The sequence below is a fragment of the Oenanthe melanoleuca genome, chromosome 7, assembly GCF_029582105.1.
Source record: "Oenanthe melanoleuca isolate GR-GAL-2019-014 chromosome 7, OMel1.0, whole genome shotgun sequence".
Taxonomy (NCBI): Eukaryota; Metazoa; Chordata; class Aves; order Passeriformes; family Muscicapidae; genus Oenanthe; species Oenanthe melanoleuca.
Window position 1 is genome coordinate 33,366,675 of NC_079341.1, and position 24,255 is coordinate 33,390,929.

General features: G+C 40.5%; 2 protein-coding genes across 3 annotated transcripts in view; one reads left to right on the top strand and one right to left on the bottom strand.

The window, feature by feature from the left end:
* The window catches only part of ARHGAP15 (Rho GTPase activating protein 15), a 320,905-nt gene extending 306,958 nt beyond the window's left edge, over nucleotides 1-13,947 (top strand). Inside the window, exon 15 of one of the 2 annotated variants that reach the window (XM_056495920.1) lies at nucleotides 12,672-13,941. In XM_056495920.1, the coding sequence (XP_056351895.1) occupies nucleotides 12,672-12,855 (184 nt within the window). In that variant the 3' untranslated portion in view covers nucleotides 12,856-13,941. Of the gene's footprint in view, nucleotides 1-12,671 lie in introns of both variants that reach the window. The other variant, XM_056495919.1, reaches the window with a different exon arrangement.
* The window catches only part of GTDC1 (glycosyltransferase like domain containing 1), a 284,555-nt gene that overhangs the window by 14,960 nt on the left and 245,340 nt on the right, over nucleotides 1-24,255 (bottom strand). The gene's annotated exons all lie outside the window — the stretch shown is intronic.

Sequence of the window (24,255 nt, forward strand, 5' to 3'; positions counted from 1 at the left end):
AACTTTAAGCCACATTTTGACATCTAAGGATCATCTTGCATTCTCGTGTACTCTATACAATGAAGGTTTGTGTTCCAGTAAGGGGAGGGGGGGAGGAACTTTATAAATAACATGACTCCTTTTGTCTGAAGAGATTTTAATACATTTGTCTGATCTACTGTTTTTGCAGTAGCTAGAATATAATTTGAATATATTAATATTTTCAGCAACTGTGCTGAGAGAGCCCAGTTAATAACTTATGCATGGGTGTATAGATACACTTCAGACAGAGGTAGTTTTTAGCCCTTATGTTGGTAATACTTAGAAACACACAATGAAAGAGCCTGTTCTTTCCTCCTCTTTGTTGTGGGCATGCATTGTGATGGTATGGAGCCAGTGTTCTTTCTGTTGTCTACACAGCCTGGATTCAATAAGCAGTTATATATGCATATTATGACAATGTGGTCAAGGAAACCAGATTTTTTTACTATACCTTCATGTGCCTGTACAGTATAAAATCTGGTATTTATTTTTCTTGTCCTCATTCAATATGTTAACAAAATCATAATTTGATACAGGTTATGTTCACTTTATAATTAAAATTATGGAGTTAGATGAAAATACAGCAAGATGTTGCTGAATGGAAAATATTTATCTTTTCGTACATTACGCATTATGGTGCTATGTAAAATCATAAATCTGTGAAGCAGCTCTCTCCAGCCAATTTGCCTCCTCCCCTGGTCCACAAGATGCAACCAGTTACCTTCTCCAAGCTGAGGATCCTACACCCACTTCAGCCCTGACATTAGCCAGCAGTGCCACATCCTCTCCAGAGCTTTGCTGTGGTCTTCCAGAAGAAGACCCCTTTCCATGGAGATAAGCCAAGAAAAAGGAATTCAGAAAATTTCTGTCATTTTTTGCAGCTTCTCCTGTAGCTCTCCTAGCACCTTCATGGAAAAAGCACAAACTTTTTTGCACCATGTTCTCTGTGTCAGCACCAGGCTCAGGCTCCCCAGACCACCTCAGGATAGCACTTCATCCATCTGGAAGCTGTTCTCACCTCCCAGATCACTGCCATCCACACTGCCAAGTGCAGCCTTCACCAAACACCACCAGCAGCCACCATACAAGTCAGCACAGGGCATATGGGACAGCCCTGGAGCATATGGAAGCTTTCCAGTAAGTGAAGTTTACTGGGAACATCAGCCTGCCTTGTTCAAACTCTCAGTCCAGAGAGGATTTCCACAGGGCTGTGGCAGCAGTAGTAGCAGGCAACTTTAACCACCTCAGACAACCCAGATTGTTTCCATGTCTGGATAAGGGTCTCATAAAAGTGTCATCAGAATAAGGAATTTTCATTCCTTCAGAGCATCTACCCCATGGAAGTCTCTGCAGCTGCTCTGGACTCAGAGCCAACCCTGAGATTTCTGCCACAGGGAAAATTCCAAGTCTTGTTGAACACATTTTGGATCTCACCTGGCCTCTATAGTGAGGAGCTGCTTAACCTTTCCAAATTATATAGTAAGAGCTTTCCATTACTTCTCATACTAACTTATGTTTATCCAGCTCTGCATCCTGAAACTGCAATATGTGTTTGCTAAAGAGGCACAATCTGAGCTTGTAAATCTATTTACAAGCATTCACTTCAGGCTAGACATTTTCTGCTGGAGGTGCAGCACCTACAGAGAGGTGTCCTGGAAGCCAAAGACTGCTGACTGATATCAGGGCCTTGATATCAACAGCAAGATTGTCCCTCTTGTTCCTAAATCCTTCAATCTCTGTCAAACATGGTTTGGGTTAGGAGGTCTAAGAGACTCATGTATATTTTCTCACCAGTTTTTTTAACTGTGGAATTTGATCAGGGTCAGACAGAAGCAGATATTGGCAAATCTGGTCACCTGAAGCTTCAAAGATGAAAGAAATATAACTGCTGGGGGAGGTAGGGCTGACTGTGTAGAGAATAAAGACTTTGTAAAGTATCTAAGGCAGTTAGACCAGAGTCATCTGAGACCCGTACATGTGTGAATGGGTATTTGACTTTAAAGGAGCTAATGAGAAAATTCAAAGCTAGTTTAAAGCCAGGAAATATTGCAGAACTTGCAGTATACTACAAAGGTTGCTTCTTAGAAAGACACAATATATGGAAAATCCTCCACTCCAGGCAGCCCCTGCATTTAGTGCAGAGGACTAAGCACGTGCACAAAAAAATAAACATCAAGCTAAGGTGAGCAGACAAGACAGACAAAGTGTAAGTAGAAAAGACAATGCTGACATAGTAAATTCATTGCTCAAGGGCGAGTAAAATGTAAATAAGTTTAAAGAAATCAAAGACTCGTGGCACATACTCACTAGTGCATTTAAGAGCTGCGTTCATCCTACTCGTGCTCAGTGCCAGGGCTGGAACAATCGTGGTGCTGGGAGGCATGTTTAAAGTATCTTTCAAATCTGATACAAATGCAGTGCATATATATTGCAATCCTAGCTTGTGGAGAGCTCAGAACTGAACCTGGAAGAGGAGGAATCCTGGTTGAGGTCAGATCCCATAGAAAATCATCTCTGTTGGGTAGACCACTGCAAAAAGACCTTCATTTTAAATTACAAGATGGTGATAATATGGGATAAAAAATATGGATATTTTATATTGGGGACAGTTAATAGGCCATCATTAGAATTTTTTTTCATTATTTAAAAAGTACTTGGAGCAAAATAATTTATGAAGTAATTGCAATGCTTTGATTTGGTATTTTTAAAGGTCTTTTCCAAACCAATTGATACAGTGATTCTATGATATAAAAATTAACAGAAAAGGAAAACTTTGGTGTAAGTTTGTTCCCTGACTTTCATGGAATTCTTTGACACATTCTCTGATTTCAATGCCAAAAATCACTGGGTTTCTCACAGAACTGAATAATTAATTCATGACGCTGGACAAAACCAATGTGGTATTAGTGAAACTGTGTTTTCCATGGGCTGCTCTAGACTCAGAAGCAAAAATTAATTTCTGAGCAAGATGTCTACAGCTCAACATCCCAGGTTGAAATTCCACTCAATTGCCCCTTCTGGGCTCTAAGTCAGAAAGTAAACCTGTCATATCCAGGGCTGAGTTATTTGCTGTCAACTGGATTATAGTAGAAAAAGGCTGTAATTGAAGGCTGCAAGAGGTTATAGATTGAACATAGTCAAAAGCAGTAATTCCACTTAGTAAAATAGATATCACCCCAAAATGAGAAAAGTTAAGCTCGTATAAGGTGAAATTCTGACTCCATTGTGGCTTGCAGTCTCTGGGATTTTTGTCAGTGGCTTTCAGAGTAATCAAAATTTCACTCACTGCCCGGAAAGAGATGCTGCAAAGGGTGTGATGAAGTGAAAGCTAAAATAACTCTTAACCTGGGGCTTCCAAAATACATTTTCTGAGCAGAGACTGCTGTCTAACTCAGTGTTTTCGTGATGTAGCAATGCAGACAGCCCTTCAGGGACCAGGGGATAAAACTGCTAGTGGAGTACAGCTGGGATGTGCAACCAGAGCCACCCTGCTGTAAATACTGAAGCTCCCATTGTTCAGCACCCTGTGGGACATAAGGAGCTGGACTACTTATCCTAGTAGGGTACAGTTTGTGAGAAGTGATTTCAGAAAGCTGTAGCATCACTGAATACCTGTGGCAGTGCTGACACCTCCCACCTGAGGCCCTCCTTTGAGGGCAGAGATTACTGGAAGAGAGAGAGTAGAAGTGTCTGACAGATGCACTAATTTTACTGGGAGCAGGAGGATTAAACTGTAATACCGAGTCTCATCATCTTTCTACCTTTCAAACCAGTAAATCTGAACCAAAGGATGCAGTGGATGTGCCTCTGGGCAGAAGGGACATAGGGTCTCCTGTGTGTTTTCCATATCCCCTCTGCCCAGGGTGGCTTCTCTCACTGAGGCACAATCCAGGACTGGTGGCTCTGCTTTTTTGCCACGTACTTTCTGTTTGTCCATCATTAAGCACATCAAAGCCTCAGTGTCCCCATCAGAAAACAATGCTGTTAATAACATTAATCCACCTTTATTAAGAGCCTTTAGCTCTATGGAGGAGCACCAAATATTATTAAGACAAAGACAAGAGGATAATGAGGAAATGTGTTTTTTCCCTTGCTGACCTAGTTTCTAACCTCACTTTAAAATCTTCCCTTGATTTTAATTATGCTTAATCTAAAGCTAAGCTCACAAATCTAGCAAACTTAAGGGCTGCTTTTAAGTGAATTTTCTCGCCTGTCAGAGTTCCTCAAGCTTCCTGTGCCACAGTCAGGAGTTTATTTCCAGCCCAGGCACAGAGTTGGGGCATTTCTCTGCCAGCACAGTCACTGCTGGGCTCCTGAGCTCAGGCACCACCTTGCTCCACTCCAGCCTGGGCACCACAGCATTATTCACAGAACAATTGCAGTCCTTTTCTCATCAGCCATAGCCAGAGGCAGCAATAAGGGTGAAGGATATCTATCATGAAAAGTCCAGTGTCAATGTGTTCCCCCAATTTATTTACTGACCTTCAATGCAACAGCCATACTCCTGACCCTCGTGAGATGAAGCCTAAGGGGAAATGGCACTGAGCACCAATTCCATATCCTGTTGTTCTGTGGTCTAAATTAAGTGCTAATTAATTACCACTGGCATCTTTGGCATTGCCTGTCAAATTGGATTTAGGATATCCTTTCGCTGTTTAAACAAATAGCCCTACATCTAAAGCTAAAATCCCAAGTGTCAGCATTTTCCTTACTTTTAAACTTTTATTTTAAAATCCAGTGAGCATGTTCATGGATTTTGCAGGTAGAATTCGAATAAAAGAAACAGGAATTGATATTGTCAATTTTGATTAATAGTCCCTCATTAATAAACATCCTGTTATTCAGTTTCCACCTGCAGTTGCTGATGTTGCCTGGAATCAATTAACTCATATAATTTGATTTATTTTACAAAGACATTTTTGGATGTGCTGTGCTGATGATAAAGGTTCTATATTTACAATTCGTGATTTAAGCGAGATTGTTACTAACTGCTTTTTATTTTTAATGTTACAAGAATGTGGCTTCAGGCATTCTTGAAAAAATATTTAAGCAATTTAAAAAGTTAAAGCTTTATTTATTTAAAACTATCTGTTGCCTTCTGAACCACACAGGCCACAAAAGCATACAAATCCAGGACATATGACAGGTTGGTCTTTACAATAAACTAATTGTTCTGGAGGAAAAAAATTATATATCAGAAGTAGAATTAAAAATAAATTTTAAAAAAAATCAAGCACAGCAGAAGTCACACCACCAGCCAAAAATACATTTAGGCATTAAGGTGGTGTACTTCTGTCTGAACACATATTATTCTATGTAGTCTCACACTGCCTTTATCACTGCTATCCAAACACCTCTAGGAAGTGCATCAGCATCTGCCCAACATCTGTCACGGGGGTTTTGCTCTCTCCCATCCCCTCCCCAAAGACAGGTTAGTGCTTACAGTGCTTGTGTGGCTTTGGAGCAGGAGTTTGCTCTTGTTTGAGCTAAATTTGCTGCTACAGGGCTCCTAAAAAAGGCAAAAATGACGGAGCTGCAGTGCACAGAGGAGTCAGGATGCTCCTCGAGGAAGTTCATGGCCTTCAGCTGACTCCTACCAAAAGGCTGTGCCCAAACAGGCAAACTGCAGGCACAGCAGCATCACAGACTAGCCAGATCTGTCCTCCTGAGAGCACCAGTCAGAACCAGTTTGCCTTCACACACAAAAAATTAAAGCCCAAGCCACACTGGGAGTGCTGGCTGTCAGTAAATGAAAGAACCCAGTAGGTCACCCTGTTTTCCAAAAGAGAGACCTGGAATTTTTGTAATAGGGAAGATTTTGTGGAAAGATGTTGAACCCATCTTTTTGATACAATTTGGTTTGGGGGAGTGGGACCTGATCCTTTGCCCATGCCAAGGTCTTTGGTGGAGCCACGATGTGGTGATAAGTTCCTGCCCTTGCTGTCTGTGCACCAGCGTGCCCATCCTGCCTTTGGAGATTCTGTGGCTCAGATGTCCAGAAAAACAAACAATCCCAAGGCTGAGGTGCAGATGAACTGCTTCCCCCCTCACATCTCCTCAGTGGAGCAGGAGCACCTCCCCTTGTGCAGAGCAAGCAGGACTTCTCCAAAGCACTTTCCTGAATGAAGCCCCTCTAGAGGCTGCAGTATCTTTAGATACCTAAGTATGTTTTTACATGCTCAGGCACCCAGAAGAGAAGGTCTTTCTGCACAAGACAGGCATTCTGTGAGGTGTGTGCAAAGGCAAGAGCCCACATGCTCTTCTGCATGGGAAGCAAAGTTCACCCAGCGCTGAGCAGACTTTATTTTTAACAGTTCTCTTATTAAACCAGGCTAAGCCAGAATAAATGCCTTTCTTCAGCTTTTCACAGTCTATTCAGCCAACTGTGAAGCAATGTTGGGAGTTAGTTTAGTTATTATTCTCACTTAGGGCCAGGCTCCAAGGCAGTTCATCCAGGGAAGGGCTCGTGCTGTGAGATATGTGGGGATCCCCTGAGGAAGCCCAATCTCCACCAGGTCCCTGTCAGCTGTCCAGGTCCTATATATAGCCACCCAATGGTCACACTTAGAGCCTAGTCTGTGGAGGAAGACAGCATCAAGTGCTCAGTTCTTGTATCCCAGAGCAACTGAAGAGAAGGGATTTTTCCCAAAGAGCTGTAACACGAACCCACAGCTGCAGAGCACAGGAAGCCTATGGAGTTTCTGTAGGCCAGGAGCCATGGAGGCTATTTTCAGCAAAAGCAAGCTCTTAAGTATGTCTGAACTATTTCTGACCCCTCTTGTAACATATCCTACGCCATGACCTGGTTTCTCTATTACCAGCCTAGCTATTGTTTCAAATTCTACCTATGGAACAAACAGGGATTTAAAATGCCTTCATGTTTTACACAGCTAGATGCAAGTAGCTTAAAACTGTATTAGTGCACTGTGACCCCTGAATTGTGCTTATTTGTTGCAGAGGAAACCACATGGCACATTTGGAAATTTTTAGTGTTTTGGAGCTGCTCTATAAGCAGAAGCCTCAGGTCTCAGTTCCATACACACCAATCTCCCTGTTCCCATCACAGTGAGCAGATCTCACCAGCTGAGGACTCCACTGATGGTGTTTGCATCTGCTTAGCCTCATCAGCTGGTGAATGCCACTGTAATGCACTTCAGAGAATCACCCATACAGCCAGGACATAGGTAATAATGAGGCTTAGTCTGCTTTCATAAAATATCAAGAATCTGAACTTAATGCTAAATTTGAAATTTATCTATGCAGCAGTGCAAGGAGTTGAACAGTTTACAGAAATAGTGTTTGTGCCATCAGGGGCTCCCTTACCACTAGTCACCTCCATAAGTTTCCCAAGATGGAGCTGAGCAATGCATGGGCCCTGCACTCTTCCTCCACGGTGTGTGTATTTTGGATTCTCTCCTCAGCTGGTGTATCTGCAAGGTTTTGATCAGTTATAGGACCCCTATTGTTGTTTGTACTTTAAGAGGACTCTCAAAACTGCAGTTCACTCATCTTTTTAGTACCAAAATCCCCTCAAGTTCTTCCTAAAAACCAATGACTGCAGCTGAACTGGAATAAATTGATGACAGAAAAGGATGTGGCTGTGATATGCTGTATCCCAGGAAAGTATGTAACAGGTCTTAAATGAAAAGGAAATATGTTGAGAAAAAAAACTGATAGTTTAGGTTATCTGTGCATCATGTTGTAGCTGTGGTTCCTTCCTAACACTGAAAAACCTAGCTGCAAAAGCCCTGTGAAAATGTGCTTATACACACACAGACATTATCACTTCCTAGGACGGTACGTTTTATTATCAGGTTATTTTCCAGTACATTTGGCACAGTTAAGGTAAGTATATTAACTTTACTTCCAAATAAAGAAAACAAAGTTGTACTGAATGTCTCAGCTTCTGTCAATGAGTTAAGAACTGACAGGAGGTCCAAGTAATCAACCCTGTCTACAGCACTGAGCTTTCCCCTGGGACACCTCCTCTGATCATACAATGTATCTGACTGGCATGGATGTAGAATTGCTTTCAATAAAGATTTTATTTCAAGGTTGGATGATTCCTTCCCAAATGTCTTGTCACTAAAGCAAAGTATGTAATACCTGTTATTTTTTAACTCCTGTGAACCAGCCTTTGGGAAGGAGAGGAGTGTAAAATGTTGAGCTGGAAGCTGTTCATTGTAAGAGACAAATTTAACAAATTGATTGGGAGCTCTGCAATACCAGAAGTCAGAAAGCTGCTGCAAAAAAAACTGGCCTGTACCAGTGCAGTGAAGAGGCCTGTTAACAGAATTATTGCTGGGGAAAGCTGAAGGCAGCTGAGCCCTTACCAGGGCCAAGTCCTTAAGCTAAACATTACATTTGCATATGCCTGAGAATAGATAGGAAAGAGATACTGGCTAATTTGAGGATAATTATTTGCAAAGTGAATCAATGGGAGGCACACACTTTGACCTATTAAGGCAGTTCACAGGAACTTACATTTCAAATCAGTCCTGTCATCCATCAGGATGAGCAACTCTGGCTACAACAGTGGTTGCCAACACAGCTCAGCAAAGGTAGAAATCCCACCCAAATGGGCTGTCATGGAATACCACACTCAGAGAGGAGCTGGGTCCTCATTCTATAAGGTTAGTTCCTATACCAAGAGGAGAGATGACACAAATATAGCATTTTAAATCCTTTTGGCAGAGTTTCGTTTATTCTTATTTATCTTTAATCTCTCTTGGCCTCTGTGTTGCTCTTGGTTTCTGTCTCTAGTGGCAGAGCCTTCCCTAGTGAGCAGAAATATCAAAACCTACTTTTATCCCTCAGTCCTTCACTGAATTCAGGGGATAGCATTTCCTACACCTTCCATTCTAGCCCATAACCTCATGCCAAGTGACCCCTTCTTAGTCTTCTGACCCCTCATTTTGTAATGTGTTGTCCTTTAGTCACAGTCTATACTACCACTACCATTCATAGAAGAATAACAGGATTGTCCTGTTGAAAAGTGACCCTTGAATATAATTTAAAAGTGTGAAAGACCAGGCGTGGCTAAAACCAGTTCTGCTCAGGGTAGAAATGCCTCTGACATTGAGCAAAATTAAGTCCTCGTTGGCTGGAAAAGGATAAGAAAGGAAAAGTGAGCAGTTATTAAAGCAGCTGGCTCTACCCTCCAACACTCTGAGCCTACATAAAACAGTGTCCTTTCCAATGGGATTTTCCTCCCTAAGTAAACAGAATTCCCCAATTTTTATGTGCAATAGGAATATCAAGCTGTTGAGGAGTCAGAGTCACTGTAGAAACCCCTTCTCCTCCTCAGCAGTTACTACAAAGTAAAAATGGATGAAGAACATTTCCTAACACCAACTGTGTTTGGAGCAATAATCCAGTGTGCTTTCCAAACGTCAAAATTAATAATGATTTTATTTAGAGAGTTTGAAAAGTGTAGGTTTAATGGAACTAGAGAGCCAACTCACCATACAATGACCCTCTTAGCTGTAGACTTGCCCTGCTCTCCATCACACGTTTTCCAGCTTGCAGTTGCCTTGGCAACAGCCAAAGCATAAATTCCAAATATTTTTCCTTATATATCTGCCATTGACACTACAGCCCTCCTATCAGACACTTCTGCTGTTTTAATTCATCATTAATTTCATTACTATTAATAATGAGAACTGTGTTTTCTGCATTGCTTTGTGATTTCAAGGACTGAAGACATTCTTGAAGCTCAGTTATTTTGGAGAAAAAAATAATCTTGTGCAGCGTAGCACCCAACAATTTCTTGATATGGTTCCAACATCTGTGGCACCGGATTATAGATTGTTTCTAAAATAACCTTAAATTGATGGATCATTGCTCCTTTCATTTAGGCTTGACAAAAAGTACCTCTGGCATTTCCCTTCACTCTTTATGTTGAAAATGGTGTGTCACTCTTTCTGCTCTTTTTCTTGCCAAAAAAAAGAACTCTTGCCCATTTTTTTCAATATTTTCTTTTTTAACAACTCAATTTCACCTAGTAGCTATAGTAATAGCCTTAAGTATGCATATTTTATTTTGATTTGCTTTGACTTCTTCTTTTGTAGAGAAATGATAAAAATACCAGTTATAGAATTTCTTTGGTAAATATTTGTAATCCAGAAAGACGTAAAGTCCAAAACTTATAATTATTCTATTCATGGTGGACCGAATTCCTTCCTTCTAGTTCTTCAGTAGCTGTGTTTTACCACATATTATTTAACTATTTCAACTTTCCATGTTTCCAAGTTTGCTTGGTTCATGGTTTGTTGGGTTTGGTTTTTTTTGTTTGTTTGTTTGTTTTGTTTTGGGGTTTTTTGGGGGTTTTTTTTGTTTTTTCTTGTTTAGTTTTTGTTTTGTTTTGCTTTGTTTTTTGAGGTTTTTTTTTTGTTATTATGGTGAAAACAAGTGAAATTGCATGAATATATCAAGGATTTTCAAGATAATTTCTCAATACAGTAGTGCTTATTCTAGCATTAAGCTCAGGGAACCCAAATTTACTCAAATGTTCTTAATGTCATGTTACATATTGATGAGTGGTCAGTTCCTCTCCATCACCAGCACACACCACACACAGCCTCCATTGCCTCATGCCATGCCCCCACCTCCTCATTGCTGGAAGTGTTATCACTCCTGGACTTTGCCAGGATATCATGAGAAGGACGGAATCTCCTGGATTAACCAGAGAAATTACTCTCCTTCAGAAAGATGGCAAGGAAAAGCAGAGGGGTTGCATCTTCCATTTTCCATCAGGAGCATGGGATCTCAACATCTTGCTCCACGTTTTACAGACAAAGGAAGGCAGTCCCCCCATCCCTTCAGTAAGCTGGGCTCTCTTGGCACATTTCTTCACCCTGATTCTGCTCATCCATGCTCCACTGCCTCCTTCTCCCTGCAAGGGGCTTCTCCTCCAGCTCCATCAGTGCTGTCCATTATCAACCCCCTCTTGTGTCAAAGCCATGGCTGATGCTGCTGAATTGATTATTTCTGAAGTTACCCAAGACAAAGCTGATGAATTCCCCCCCTACAATGAACATGCATCTCCACTTCTGCTGATGTCATCTCCAAATACTTTATGAAGTTTCCAACTTTTACCACATAACAAGCTCAACACAAAACAAATCTCTCTGCACAAGTGGCATTAAGCAAAACAATCTCGTCACCTCTGTAACATTTTTAATTGTGATAAAGATGTGTGACATCCATCAGAAGCCCACGCAGTCGCCTGGCAACAAAACTCCTAACTTTTGAGACTTTCTGAACTCCTAAGAGAAGAGATGATATATTAATACTTCCACGAAGGAAAGATAATTAATTTTTTAAAAAATTAATGAAGATGCTGTATTTTAAGAAACTAATAGTTAAGCCAATCTGATTAGTGCCATATGGAGAGTGTTTTGTGCAATGGACACCACAGTTACTAGCATGAGGCAGAACGAAGTAATTCTTCCTATTTATATATGGGAAAAAAAACATTAGTGTTGATGCTCCAGGAATGTGGTAAACGATGAGATTGGCACAAATCCACAAGAGATGATTTTTGCAGTGTGACCCACCCACTAACATGAAAGAAACACTTTTTTAAGTGCCTGGCACCATTAGGTCTCACAAAATTTCTTTCCCTTATAGTGTGTCTTGCTGTAAGTTCAGCAACAGGTATGGGAAACTGAGACAGCTGTGATGGCTTTTAAATGGCTGTCTGGATTTTAAAAAAGTGAATGAGTGACAATGGCAGAGGAGGGGGAAAAGCAGAACTTGGCTTCAACAATTCACTTGGAATACTTAAGTTAAAACTAACAGGTTAAGGAGGCATCCATAAATTCAAACATTTACATAATAAAGCTGCATTTAGTTGCATTCCTTGGTGGAGCTGTGCAATTTATTTATAAAATATGTATCTTCATTTACTAGTCTTTCCAACCCTGGGATACATAATATATTCTGGAGGGTTGAGGGAAATGGATTTTTACTTAGTCTGTACTCACCACCGCAGAGATTTATGCCAAACTTCCTACCTAAACTCCATCCATTAAACCTGTACTGTTTTTAGACCAGACTTCTCCATCCTTAATGCCCTTTCCACAGGAATATTAAGTCTTAATACAGACACAAGATCAACTTTTAATAATAATAGTCCTTCTCTTGTAATTTTGTGGGTAATAAAGATATCAAAGGTTATAATCCTTGCCATTATTTTCTAAGTCATCTCATTAAGGTATGTGGTCTCTGTGTCTTTCAAGAAACTTTGTGTCAGGATAAGGCATGCAAAAGTCTTTAGTTACATAAATTTCACAATCCATTTCAGACCATACTCACGTTATTGGATTTAAATTAGCAGAAGGAATGTGTTTCATATGAGCTCTATATTAAGAGGCTTTTTTTAGGTTTTCACAACTCTTTCAGTGCTGGAGACCATGTTAAGGGAAGCAGGGAATCTTCTCTCTGGCACTACAAAAACACTCCTTTCCTTGTTTGTCACACTGGCAGAAATTTCTCTTGCCTCCTTGTTTTCTTTCTTTTTGAGGAGTTAACCAAACAAACACCCCTACCAGGAGAAACAGTTTAAAAATGCCTCTATGTGCTTCAAGAGCAGCAGTGACTCCTCTGACACCCTTCTTTTTTAACCAGTTCTTTCCTTTTGTCAACAGGATAGCAGCCAAGGAATCCGTGAATCTTATGTCAACACAAAGCTTAGGAATTGTGTTTGGACCAACACTCCTTAGACCTGAAAAGGAGACAGGGAACATGGCAGTCCACATGCTGTACCAAAATCAGATAGTTGAACTCATGCTGAGTGAGTACAGCAAGATCTTCAGCTCGGAGGAAGACTGACAGACAGGGCCTGTTATTGAAAACGTTCACATCTGTCTTGATGTCTAATATTTTTACATTTCTGTAAACATATTTCTGAAATATTTCTTTTTCTTTCAAGTGACAGATGCCTCATTTTGTGCAAACTTAATGATGATTTTGTGTCTAATTTTCAAACATTGGAATAAAAAATATTGTCAACATTTGCCTATATGTATTCTGCATTAACCCTTTGAGAGTTTCATTATGCTAGCACTCCAAGTGTCACTTTTTCTGCAAGCTGAGCATACAGCATATGGCCCTAGACCATAGAAAATGCTGTTTACCAACATATGCAATGGCACAGAAAGACAGATAATAATTGAGGAGGTTTGTGGAAAACAGATTAATGTACATTAAAAGCAATGAATTAAAGCAGCGATATGAGATCATTCATGGCTAATCTGTGTATAATTTACCTTTCCCTTTGATATACATTGAAAATTAAAGACATGATGAATAATCATTTGTCTACCCCAAGAGCTGGAAAAATTTTGTGTTTAATGCTTTTAAACAAATAAAAATATAAAAAAACACAAACAAAATGAGAATGTCACTATTTGCATAACAGTGCCTAAAAGAAATTAAAAATGGAATTGGAACTTTGGCATTTTTACTTAAACGCAGTACATGAAATGAAGACATTGCATGACTGCTCATTTTAATGTAACATCCATTTTGATTCTTCATCACACTGTACATCTGCCCGCTTTCCCCAGCTATCTCATGTTCTCTAGCATTTGTATTGTGCTCCTGAGGATGCTTTATTGGTGAACTACATTAAATTCATCTAGAAAGAACTTTAAAAAAAAGCCTTTTCATATGCCCTTAGGATTACTTGGCTAGACTTGAATCAATTTATGCATTTGATGGTTAGTTTCAGTTGTCATGGATAAACAAAAGGGTAACTGTCTAGAATATATCAAATATTGTTTCATTTTGAAATGTATGTTTCCAGCTATACACATCTCCTACCCTGTTTTGTAAAAGTATTCTGCTGATAAAATGTAGACTTATGTTTGACAGCTTTTTAATCAAGTTCAAAGAGAATAAATAAAACTAATCCAGTGTGGTAAAGAGTCTGTCTGGTTATCGATTTGTTCATAAAATGAAAAATAAACCATGTAAATAAGATGTGTGAAACACAGATCCAGAAGCAAATATTTAATGCAATTAAAGACCCCAAAACATAGGATTAATGCATAGGTCTGCTGTGCATGAGAGATATGTCTTCAATATCACCTCAGCAGATCATGGGCTGGTTCACTTTTTACTCAGCACTGTTGTTCAAAATTCCATGTTATTCAGGAAAGGTCACTCCTTGGAGCAGCCATTTATGGGAACAAATATATAATGAGGCCTGATTGTTAACTAAGACCAGGCTCTTTCATCAGCTACTAACACAGGCAGAAAATAACACCATGAAAACATAAAACCCAGCTCTGGCATGTTTTTTCTGACTCCTCACATGTCTAAAAAAATCAAGCAAAACAGAGGGGTAGTGACCAGTAATTAAAATGAAAAACACAAAACCCACCAAAATCTCCCTCATATCACAAATATCCAGCTCGATAACTTCTGAGCAAAACTATAACCTCCTGGAGAGCCCAAATTCACTTTATGTTCAAGAAAATATTTTTCATGCTGATGTCAAGCCATGAGTACTTAAACAGTGATGCTTTTCAGCATCATCATCTATAGACTCTTTTAATAGCAACAAACCAGGCGCTGTTTATAGCCTGTGGAAATGACTGGAAGAAAGATAGTCAGAAGTTCAGTCTATCCCTTAATAAAGACCATTCACAGGATGGCCCCACGGGTGCTCACAATCATGCCATTGAAGTAATTTCTGCTATTACTGGAAATGAAAAGTTCACTTGTTACTTGGAGCCTGTTGCGCTCAGAAGAAAAGATTCTTAATTAATTAATTAATCTTCTTTCTTCGGAGCGTGGAGACTCCTCTTGTCTTGTTTTTATAAGACAAGGATTATGAAATGCACCGTATCTCTCTTAAAATCATCTGGTTTGAAGGGTAAAAGAAAAAAAAAAAATCAAGGAAACTTTTGGACACACGAGCCTTTCTTTGGGTTTGAAGGGTTCCTTACATGAACACTGTACAAAGTGCTGACTGCTCTGCTAAATGCTCTGTTAAATTGCAGCCTGGACAATCTGGGGGGACACAAGTGGCTCTCACCAGAGGAGTGTATAAATCCAGGGCTTGTAGCAGATGCCTTTCCTTTCTCATCCCCACAACACAAAGGAATGGCCATGCCTTGCTACCAAGCTGCTTCCTTCCCCAAGAGACCAATTCTTCCTGTCTCTCTTAATACATACATTAATTTAATGGGAGAAATTACTGACTCAACCATTAGTCAAAGAGCCAGTCCTTCAGCCCCTGCCATCAGCAGAAACCAGAAGGATAAAAGAGGATGAGGGTGGGAAAAAAATAAAAATAAATGTTCAATCCTTAACTTCAGCAGGGATTCTTTCTCCTCCTGCTCAGGCAGTTTGCTCTTTTTTTTAACCAAGCTCACAGCCCAAGACCCTAACAGACTCTTGTTGCTGGACACAAAAATTTCTAAATCCCTAAAGTGTCCAAGTTTTGAAATTCACACTCTTCTTCCAATTATTACTTATTCGAACACTCACTATCACTTGGTAAGAGTTTTGCTCAAACTCTGCTGAATTTTTAGCAAGTCAAAATTAGACTTGCAGAAGACCTTTCTTTTTCAGGAGCCAGTTTGAGAAGGGCCACAGATATTTTGAGCAAGGAGCTATTAATGGTAAATGATCAGAAAAATAAAGGCTGAGAATGCAGCTGAGCCAAATATGTCCAAGGATCACTGTTTATCTGCATCTCCTCCCTGTGAAGAGCATCTTCTACTCAAACTCATCTGAGAAGCATGAGCACAAAACTGGGATTGATTCAGCAAAAGGAGATATCAGAAATAAACCGCCAATGGAAACAAAACAGGACATTTCCAGCTACAAAGTTTTATCATTAAAATAAAGATAAAACATCAATGTATTGAATGGTAAGCTTCAGTGAGAAACATTGCCAGTTCTTAACTCAAGAAATTCCACTACAAAGCAGGATTTCTGAACAAATGATGAGACACACTGACTTGCTGAGCTACAGCTAAAAGAGGAGGTAAACTCCCCTGACAAATCTTTATTCCTCTTTTTATTTATGTACATGTGGATGTTATTTTGTTTTGGTTTTTTGCAAGCAGCATACATTTTAACAGTTCTTTAATTCTCTGCCAGAACAGTGCAGGTAACACTCAGTCTTTTTTTTTTTTTTCTTTTTTTTTTGTAAGTACCCCATGCTGCAACAGAGCCTTAGGCTACAATTCAGCCCAAGGCACTCAAGAAGTTCAGCTAAATCAATTTCCACAAAGGATGTAGACCATGGGCAGAGTTGGGAAGAAAGCTGGGAAGGAAGCTGGGCCCACCATCACCACTGTAATCAGGCAGTGTGTAGATTTTACATGGCTAATTCTCAGAAGAGGCTGGCAGGAGAGCCTCAGGGAATGCACATATTATCAGGGCACAGCAGGTTCCCTGCATGGCATTCCTGCCTGAGAAAGGAAACATGGAACACAGGGAAGCTGAGCACAATCAGAGCCATGGGTCTCAATCACAAGTCCTGGGGTTTGTGGGATGCAGAAATGGAGCCCAGGGCAATTGTTTTGGGTAGGTGGTGGTGTGGCCTCTGCTCTGGAAAATTAAAGTGGCCACACTGAAAGTGGCTTGGCCAGTCCATTGCTCAGGCTCCAGCCTGCCCATTGCAGTAAAAAAAGGTAGAAAAAGTCCAATGCTAAGTCAAGCTTTCCCACAGGGGATGTTTCTTTGCAGCCTCAGGCAGTAAATGGTTTTAAATAAATGGCTGAACAGCCTGTATACATTTCTATCTTTATGTAGTTTCTGTCACTTATTATCCATTTTTAATCCTGCTAGGCTCTTTGTCTTAATGGTATCTGATGAATTTCCCAGGTTAATTATGCACCATGTAAGAAAATATTTTACTTGTATCACTTTTAAATTCATTAGCTTTTAGTACCATTGTATAGCACTCTGCTTGCTCTTGATTTATGGGAAAGGCTAAATAGGATCATCTGACTGACCTCTCCTGGCAATTCACTCTCCTATATACCACTAACACATCACCTCTCATTTGTCTCTTAATCAATTTAACCTTCCCTCAAATGGAAGATCTGCCACACCCCTTATAAGTTGCTCTGTCTTTCAATGGATGCTCTGTGTATCTATTCTGCCTTTTAGAACAAAGCTCTTAAGCATCCAGTGGGGGAAGGATCCTTAATATTTTCATTATTGAGCTCTTTACAGCTCTTAAAAGAATCAAGCTGCTTGTTTGTATCTGATTTCTGCTCTGCACCGAAGAACTGAACTGTCCTTATTGCCTGGACCAGGTTCACATGGGAATTTAGGGAATTAAATGCTATTTTTGTCTTTACAGAGAACATGCCAGTGCTGCTGGTTTCTCCCTTGTGGCTACTTCACCTTGCAGCTCTCCAAATTTCCATCAGCAGCTTCAGCCGCACAGCCCTGGCTATCTGGTACCTGCCTGAACCACTCATATCTTGGTTCCTGGGCTCTTTGCAGCCTTTTACCCACAGGACACCAGCAGAAACTGCCCTTTGTGGTTGCAAATTTAAAACACCAGCTCGGGGACATGGACTTGGAATGTGCTGCAAGGAGGAGCAGGACCCTGCACAGTAAACCAGCTCCCTCAGCACAGCTGCATCCTCACTCTCTTGTGGAGAAGCACACAGTGATGCTGTGCATCTTGTTTTCCAGTTGGGGACCCACATTTTCACAGCATCACAGCCCCCACACACCCCCAGTCCACCCAGAGCTGCAGGAACTGGAGCTGGTGATCACCTTGTTTCATAAGACACTGAGTTCAGACAAAGCAACACAATAACTGGTTATTCCAGATTTATGGTTGGGAAACAAATCAAATTCCCTCTGGTGTTTATGATGTGCTTTACCTCAAATGTGAGAACTGAAAAATAAGGCAATACCTTAAACAAACACACCCTAAGATGCAAAATACAAGCACCTTCCCAAGACCTCTGGTACTATTCTTTTCCACACTGTGTCTCTTTGAAGTGCACATAGCCAAAAACATTGGCAGTGCTTTCCCTCTGATGCTGCAGTTTTTGAGAGTATTATGCATATTGCAGATGCGGTTTTCTTGCACTAGATTGAAAAAAAGAAATAATCTTATTAAAAATGTAAAAGGATTTCAGGGTTCTGTGCATACTCAGAGAAAAGAGAGATGTCAACAATAAACATGCCATCTGAACAATACGGAAGGACCTCTGTCCCATGGGCATAATAGATGTTTTATTAATAACTTGCTTTTATATATTTTTCTCATTTCCCAAAACAAAGGGAGGAGGGGAAAAAAAAAAAAAAAAAGAAAAAAAAGGAATGGGTTTGAAAATCGAAACATTTCCTATACTGGACAATTCAACAGCCTCCCTGAAACACAAGAGGATGAATTGAGAGCCGGTGCATTTTCTGGTCTGTGCTCTCCTGTCCTGGGTGTATTTCTTTATCAGGACACTGATGGCATGGGGAAACAGCCCCCCTGGTTCTCCAGAGTTTATCATGGACTACATCAGCTCCAGCTAATAGATTGAAAAGCTGGGGCTTTTAAGTGGCCTCAGCAGACTCAGCACAAGCTGAAAAAGATGTTAGTCATTGTCTGAGGCCACTGGACAGGGCGCAAATAGGAGAGGGAGGACAGGGGCCACTTTTTCCACATTCTGGAAGAAACAGAGAAACTCTGACAGAGCAAACTAATATTTTTCCTGATTTAAGTCAGCCTTGTTTTGTCCAGTAGATGCCTCAGAAAGGGATAAAAGAAACAAATGAGTCTGCTCCTCTAGGTACCTTCAACATGTTTGTCCAGTCCCTCAGTTTTGCCCCTTACCAAGTGATTAGGTCCAGGGAATGGTCACCCTCCAGAGGCATTTTACCCTCTTTGTTTACTCTCTTTACCATGATATATTTTCCCTCACACAGAGCCTGTGTTTCAGATAATTGAGACCTCTTTGGAAATGCTGTTCCTACACTACAGGCCCTCAGTAAACTTGTTTTTCATCCCAAATGACTTTCATAAAGCTAGGCAAATATGGCAGGGGGAAAGAGGGACATGGGATGAATTAAGGCATAGGGGTATTGGGACTATATGATCTTTAAGATCCCTTCAAACCCAAACCATCCTATGATTCTATTCTATGAGGGGAAAGAGCACCTAAAGTAATTTTCCTCTTCCATTTTCTGCCAATGTACATGACCTGGTCTATTATAGAACAACACTTATATTTTGTTTTTTGGATAGCCTACCTGTACAAATAGATGGACAATATTATAGAAGTAGATACTGCTAGAGAAATCTGTGATGTTCTTAGAGGCCTGGAAAGAGGAGGGCTCCACCTTGGAAGCAATGCCATTTATCCCTAAGATCATCAGTAGGTGCTTGCTAGGAAAACATTGCTTTGGAGCAAGTGGTGAAGAGAGGTGAACCTTGAGATCCAATGGGTCTGCAGGCTCTTCTCAAGCAGTATGCAGAAATTCCTATTTACTCACATAAGGCTTTAATTGCTTCATATCCCAAATAGCTTTTACACAGATTAGGTATTACCCTGTAAAGGCCAAAACCTTTTCTAATTCTTTTCTTACCTATATGGTTGGGGATTCATTAATAGAAGAATTGTAACATTTGACCCCAAACATGCCCAAGTGCAGAAGGAATCCATCACTTGTATATCAGCTTGGGATGCCTTTTTCTGCCTTATTCAAGTGCACTTTGTAAGGTCACAAGCTGTGCTTCTTGCCTTTCCTATGGACACTCAACAGTGAAAGAAACCAGGAAAACTCACTGGATAGAAAGGAAAAAGCTGTCTAATTAAGAAGCAAGTGTGCATCTGTCTCAGGCCACTTGCCAAGCATAATGTGGTGGGGAGGCAAATCATTGTGCTGCTGGAAACTGCTCCCTTTGGACTGGCTGCCTCCAGAAGTGCAGGGCACAGACTCCTCTCAGTCAGGTTCAGGACTTTCTGTGACCACCTAAAGGTGAGGAATTTGTGGGATTTGTCAAAAGTTCATCTGAAAAAAAACGTGCCAGAGGTTCCTGAAGTTTAGACAGCTCTGAATGCCACTCTGATTTATTTATTTAAAGCTACACCTTGCATTGCTGTGAAATCAGAGGTACATGTGCACAGTAGCAGATGTGTCTCACAATTATCTCCAGGAACCCGTGGCCAGACTGTGACAAAATGAGCCCAGATGTGGCAGGTGTCACCAGGTCGTGGGAGGAACAGGAGCATGGGAGAACTCTGTCAAAATGGATAGACAGTTTGGCAGGAAAAAGCTGGATCACTTGGGAAATTTGGAACATTCCATATTTTCTGATACCCTCCAAAGAGACTCTGCTTATGGAAAGAAGTCTCCTGAAAACCTTAAACTGGAGCTTGATGAAAAAGCCATTCCTGCTCTTGAAGATCATGCTATGCTGTTACTATAGGCAGAATTCCATCTGTTCCTACCATGATTTTATTAATTTCACATTATATCCTCCTGAAGTTAATAAGGGAAGAGATGAGAAAGGGAGGTAGCCAGACAGCCCATGAACAAACAAGGACCCCTCAGCACCATCCTGCCACCACAGATGATGCAGGTGAGATCAATGTCCATGATCTGATGAGGATAACGATTTTGGCAAGTACATAATTTTTCTTGATCCATCTTTTAGAAAAAAAAACAGTCATTGTGGTACTGATTTCCCTTACACAGTCACAGTCAGTAGGGTCCTGAGGAGCATATGGAGAGACTGATACAGAGTGTAGATCTGATCAAAATTCTTTTTGACCCTTTTTCTCTCCTCTTCATCAACTAAACCTACAAATACTTCAAGCACTGTCTCAGGTTAAATATTGGGAAGAAAATTTTCCCTGTGATGGTGATGAGGCCCTTGCACAGATTTTCCAGAGAAGCTGTGGCTGGCCCATCCCTGGAAGTGTCCAAGGCCAGGTTGGACATGGTTTGGAGCAACCTGGGATGGTGGAAGGTGTCCCTGCCCATGGAACCGGGGTGGAACACGACAAGTTTTAAGATCCTTTTCACCCCAAACCATTCTGTGATCCTACAATTCTATGAAATGCAAGTGAAGGAGATCCAAGCTCACACAGAAACATCTTTGCTTAACATCCACCCCGTTGATGACTGTAACTTAATTACCGTGCATACCGTCCCGGTGACAGTAAATATTAGTGCTGTGTGCTACAGAACAAATACCCCGTGATGAAAAATTCAAACGGTATCGAGCTTTTCATTAGTGCAGTAATGGCTTTCTCACACATTCAGCTCATTTTTAACTCGACCTGCTAGGGGAAGGAAATGACATACTCTCTGTTGAATAAGACAGCACCGAGATTATATGAAGGTGCGTTTTTATGGGTAAAGAAACGTATGCCACATTAATCTATTTTTATGCCTTGCAGTACGTGCTGATGAGTCATTTGAATGCCAAGTTTCATTAGTAAATTGGGAGTGATATAGGCGGCTCTGTGCTAAAATAAAAATGTATATTTCATTTAAGAATGCAAAAAAATTTCAGCAGCGCTGCAGAATGTCTTAGAACACTAAGTAGGGTTGTAGGATGTAAGGATTAAATCTTAGAACCTTGTTTGTTAAGGCAATTTTGTGTCCATAAAATGCACATTAGTAATACAATCTGCCCAATATTGTATTGTTCTATCATTTCTCTACGGATCATATTAGTCAGTGTCCTGTTAACATCCATTTTATCATACTGTCATAATATTATATTGAAATGAGATCTGGCACTTTTGGGGTCCTGTGCAAGATGAAAAAATGGGTCTCCAGCAGTCTTCCTCTTAGATATAATTGAAAAAGAGGCAGGCATGAGGGCATGCTGTGATTCACGCTGCCGGAGAGTGATCCGGAATCATTCAGATGATGAGTACATAGAGAATGCCGTGCACAGAAAGATGGCAATTTGCTGTACTAATGTTTTGAAAATGAAAATTTCTAGCTGTTTTGCAGAGGAGCTTAGTAGGAGAGGCAGAAGGAAAAAAAAAAATTAAATCTTTTATAGTTAAGTCAGATAATTTCTGTTGTTTTTGGAAAGGCTGCACAAAGAAAAGTGTTTTCTGGAGAATGGTGTAAAGCGTAAATGAACATTGCTTTATTGACCAAAATAAGTATAAAACACAGGAAATGGAAGGAAAACAGTAAATGAGAAAAATTCTGTCCCATTCCTTGAGGAGTAGTGTTACAGAGGGATCCAGGAGCACCTTTCAGGCTCCTTAAACCAAATCTTGGACCCCACAGTGGTCACTTAGCCATAGGGATGGACAGCCACATACACCCAGTACTTCAATCCCATAAGCCTGTATTTCTGCCATCAAGCCCAATTTCCCACAGCCAAGCTGCCTGACAAGCCCCAGCAGGAATGAAAACAATGCTTCTCCTTCTTTCCAAATAGATTATCACTAATGATATCAATGTCCTATTCCTCTGGTGCTTCCACCAAGCTTTAATACTAACAAATAAATCAAACCAGCACTTCCAACCTTTGTTTAGTATCTATGCTGTCAGTACTGCTGCACAGTCGGTATTAAAATGTTATTTTTATTTTTCTTCTCGTCCTTTGTTTTGACTAGCTTTGTTCTTGATATCATCATTTGGTATTAAATGAAGAAAAATTAGTACTGAATTATGTCCCTTTCTTCAGGATTCTGTTGTTAAAGACTGCCAAGCTCATGCAGCTGGCCTGTCCCCAAGAGAGTGACCCAGGCACCTGACCCAAGTCCTCTTCAAGGAATTGAACCAATCTCCTGTAAAAATCCAGCTCTGTTTTTGGGACATCTGGGATGCACTCAGAGACTTGCAAAGAAAGCAGGACCACAGGGCTTGGCTCAACCTTTCAACATCCAGGGGAAAATTTCCTCATCAAATACATGAAAAATAATCCATTTTAGTGACTATTCTTTTCAGAAATCACACTGTACAGTAATAACTCCTCTATCTGTATGTTGGGGAAGAGAGGATCAATTCCAGTGTTGTTCAGCAGGATTTTAAATCTCCTTTAAAATATGGTACATCAAATTTTTTCCCTCCATTTTATAGTTTAAGTTCCTCTTGCTACCCCTCACCACCTATGCCTTTATTGGTGACATTTTTAAATCATCATTCCCTGTTCTCCTTAATGGGTCTGGTTTTACCATTGCTGTTTAAATTTTTTATAAGTCTCTGTACACTGAAGCAGTCGAAGTGTGATCTTTCCAGCAGGAAGGAGGATACTCCTTTGCTCAGGAGGAACATGTGTGCTTTGCAGAGCTCTGAGTGACCCAAAAAAAGAGGTGGTTCCTGGGAAAACACTGCTAAGCACCAAGATGGGCAATTTACTACACGTGCAAGTCCAGGTGAACAGGGGATCTTCAAGAAACTCCCATTGAGCCAAAATCAGGACCATTTTTATAGCTTTCAGTTTTGAGGTCACAGTCACCCGGACTGGAAACTCAAAAATGACTTCAAAAAGGCAAATGCTAACTAGATTTCACACTAGATTTCATTTTACTTGGCATTACAGAAAGAATGCAGGTATTAAATAGACTGTTTCCTGTATACAATAAGGTTAATTAGTAGCAAGGGATGGAAATCAGTGTAGACATAACTCTTTTAGACAGGTATCAAAAATAATCCCCTGATCCCCACAGACCCCAGCTGCACTGAAAGAAGAACAATATAAAAGATTCTTTAAAAGAAATTTTTCAAACATTCTCCAGGTGTCCCAGCTATATTTAAATAGGCCCGTGGCCCCATGCCTACTCCATCCCTTTCTGCTCTACAGTTCCCTTGCTCCAAGTTAAATGAGCAGAGCACTTGCACAGAATTTTGAGGTGCAACATAAAGGATTTCTGTACAAAGAGACTGGGATTGCAAACCGAGACAGACAGGAGAACAAAAAGAAGAATATATTCTGGACTGAATGGGACTTCCCTAAGCTCCTTATCAATAAGGTTAATAAGGGTCCATGCAATTTACTGATCACTACGATGCAACAACTGGGCTAAAGCTATAAAGAAGCTGCACAGATACCAGCTTTTCCTGCTTCTCATGGCCCACCACATTAAAGTCCCTTTACCCTTCTCCTGTCACCCCACTCAAGAGAATAAACCCCAGCCTGTGTGATTGGCCTTGCTAAAATCCCTGGTCTGCTATTACGCTTCTACCTGCCCTAGTTAAGCAGATTAATAGTTATTTCCTTGAATTTGATCCTCCAGTCCCTTTGTAATTGAAGCAGTAATGCTCAGATATTTC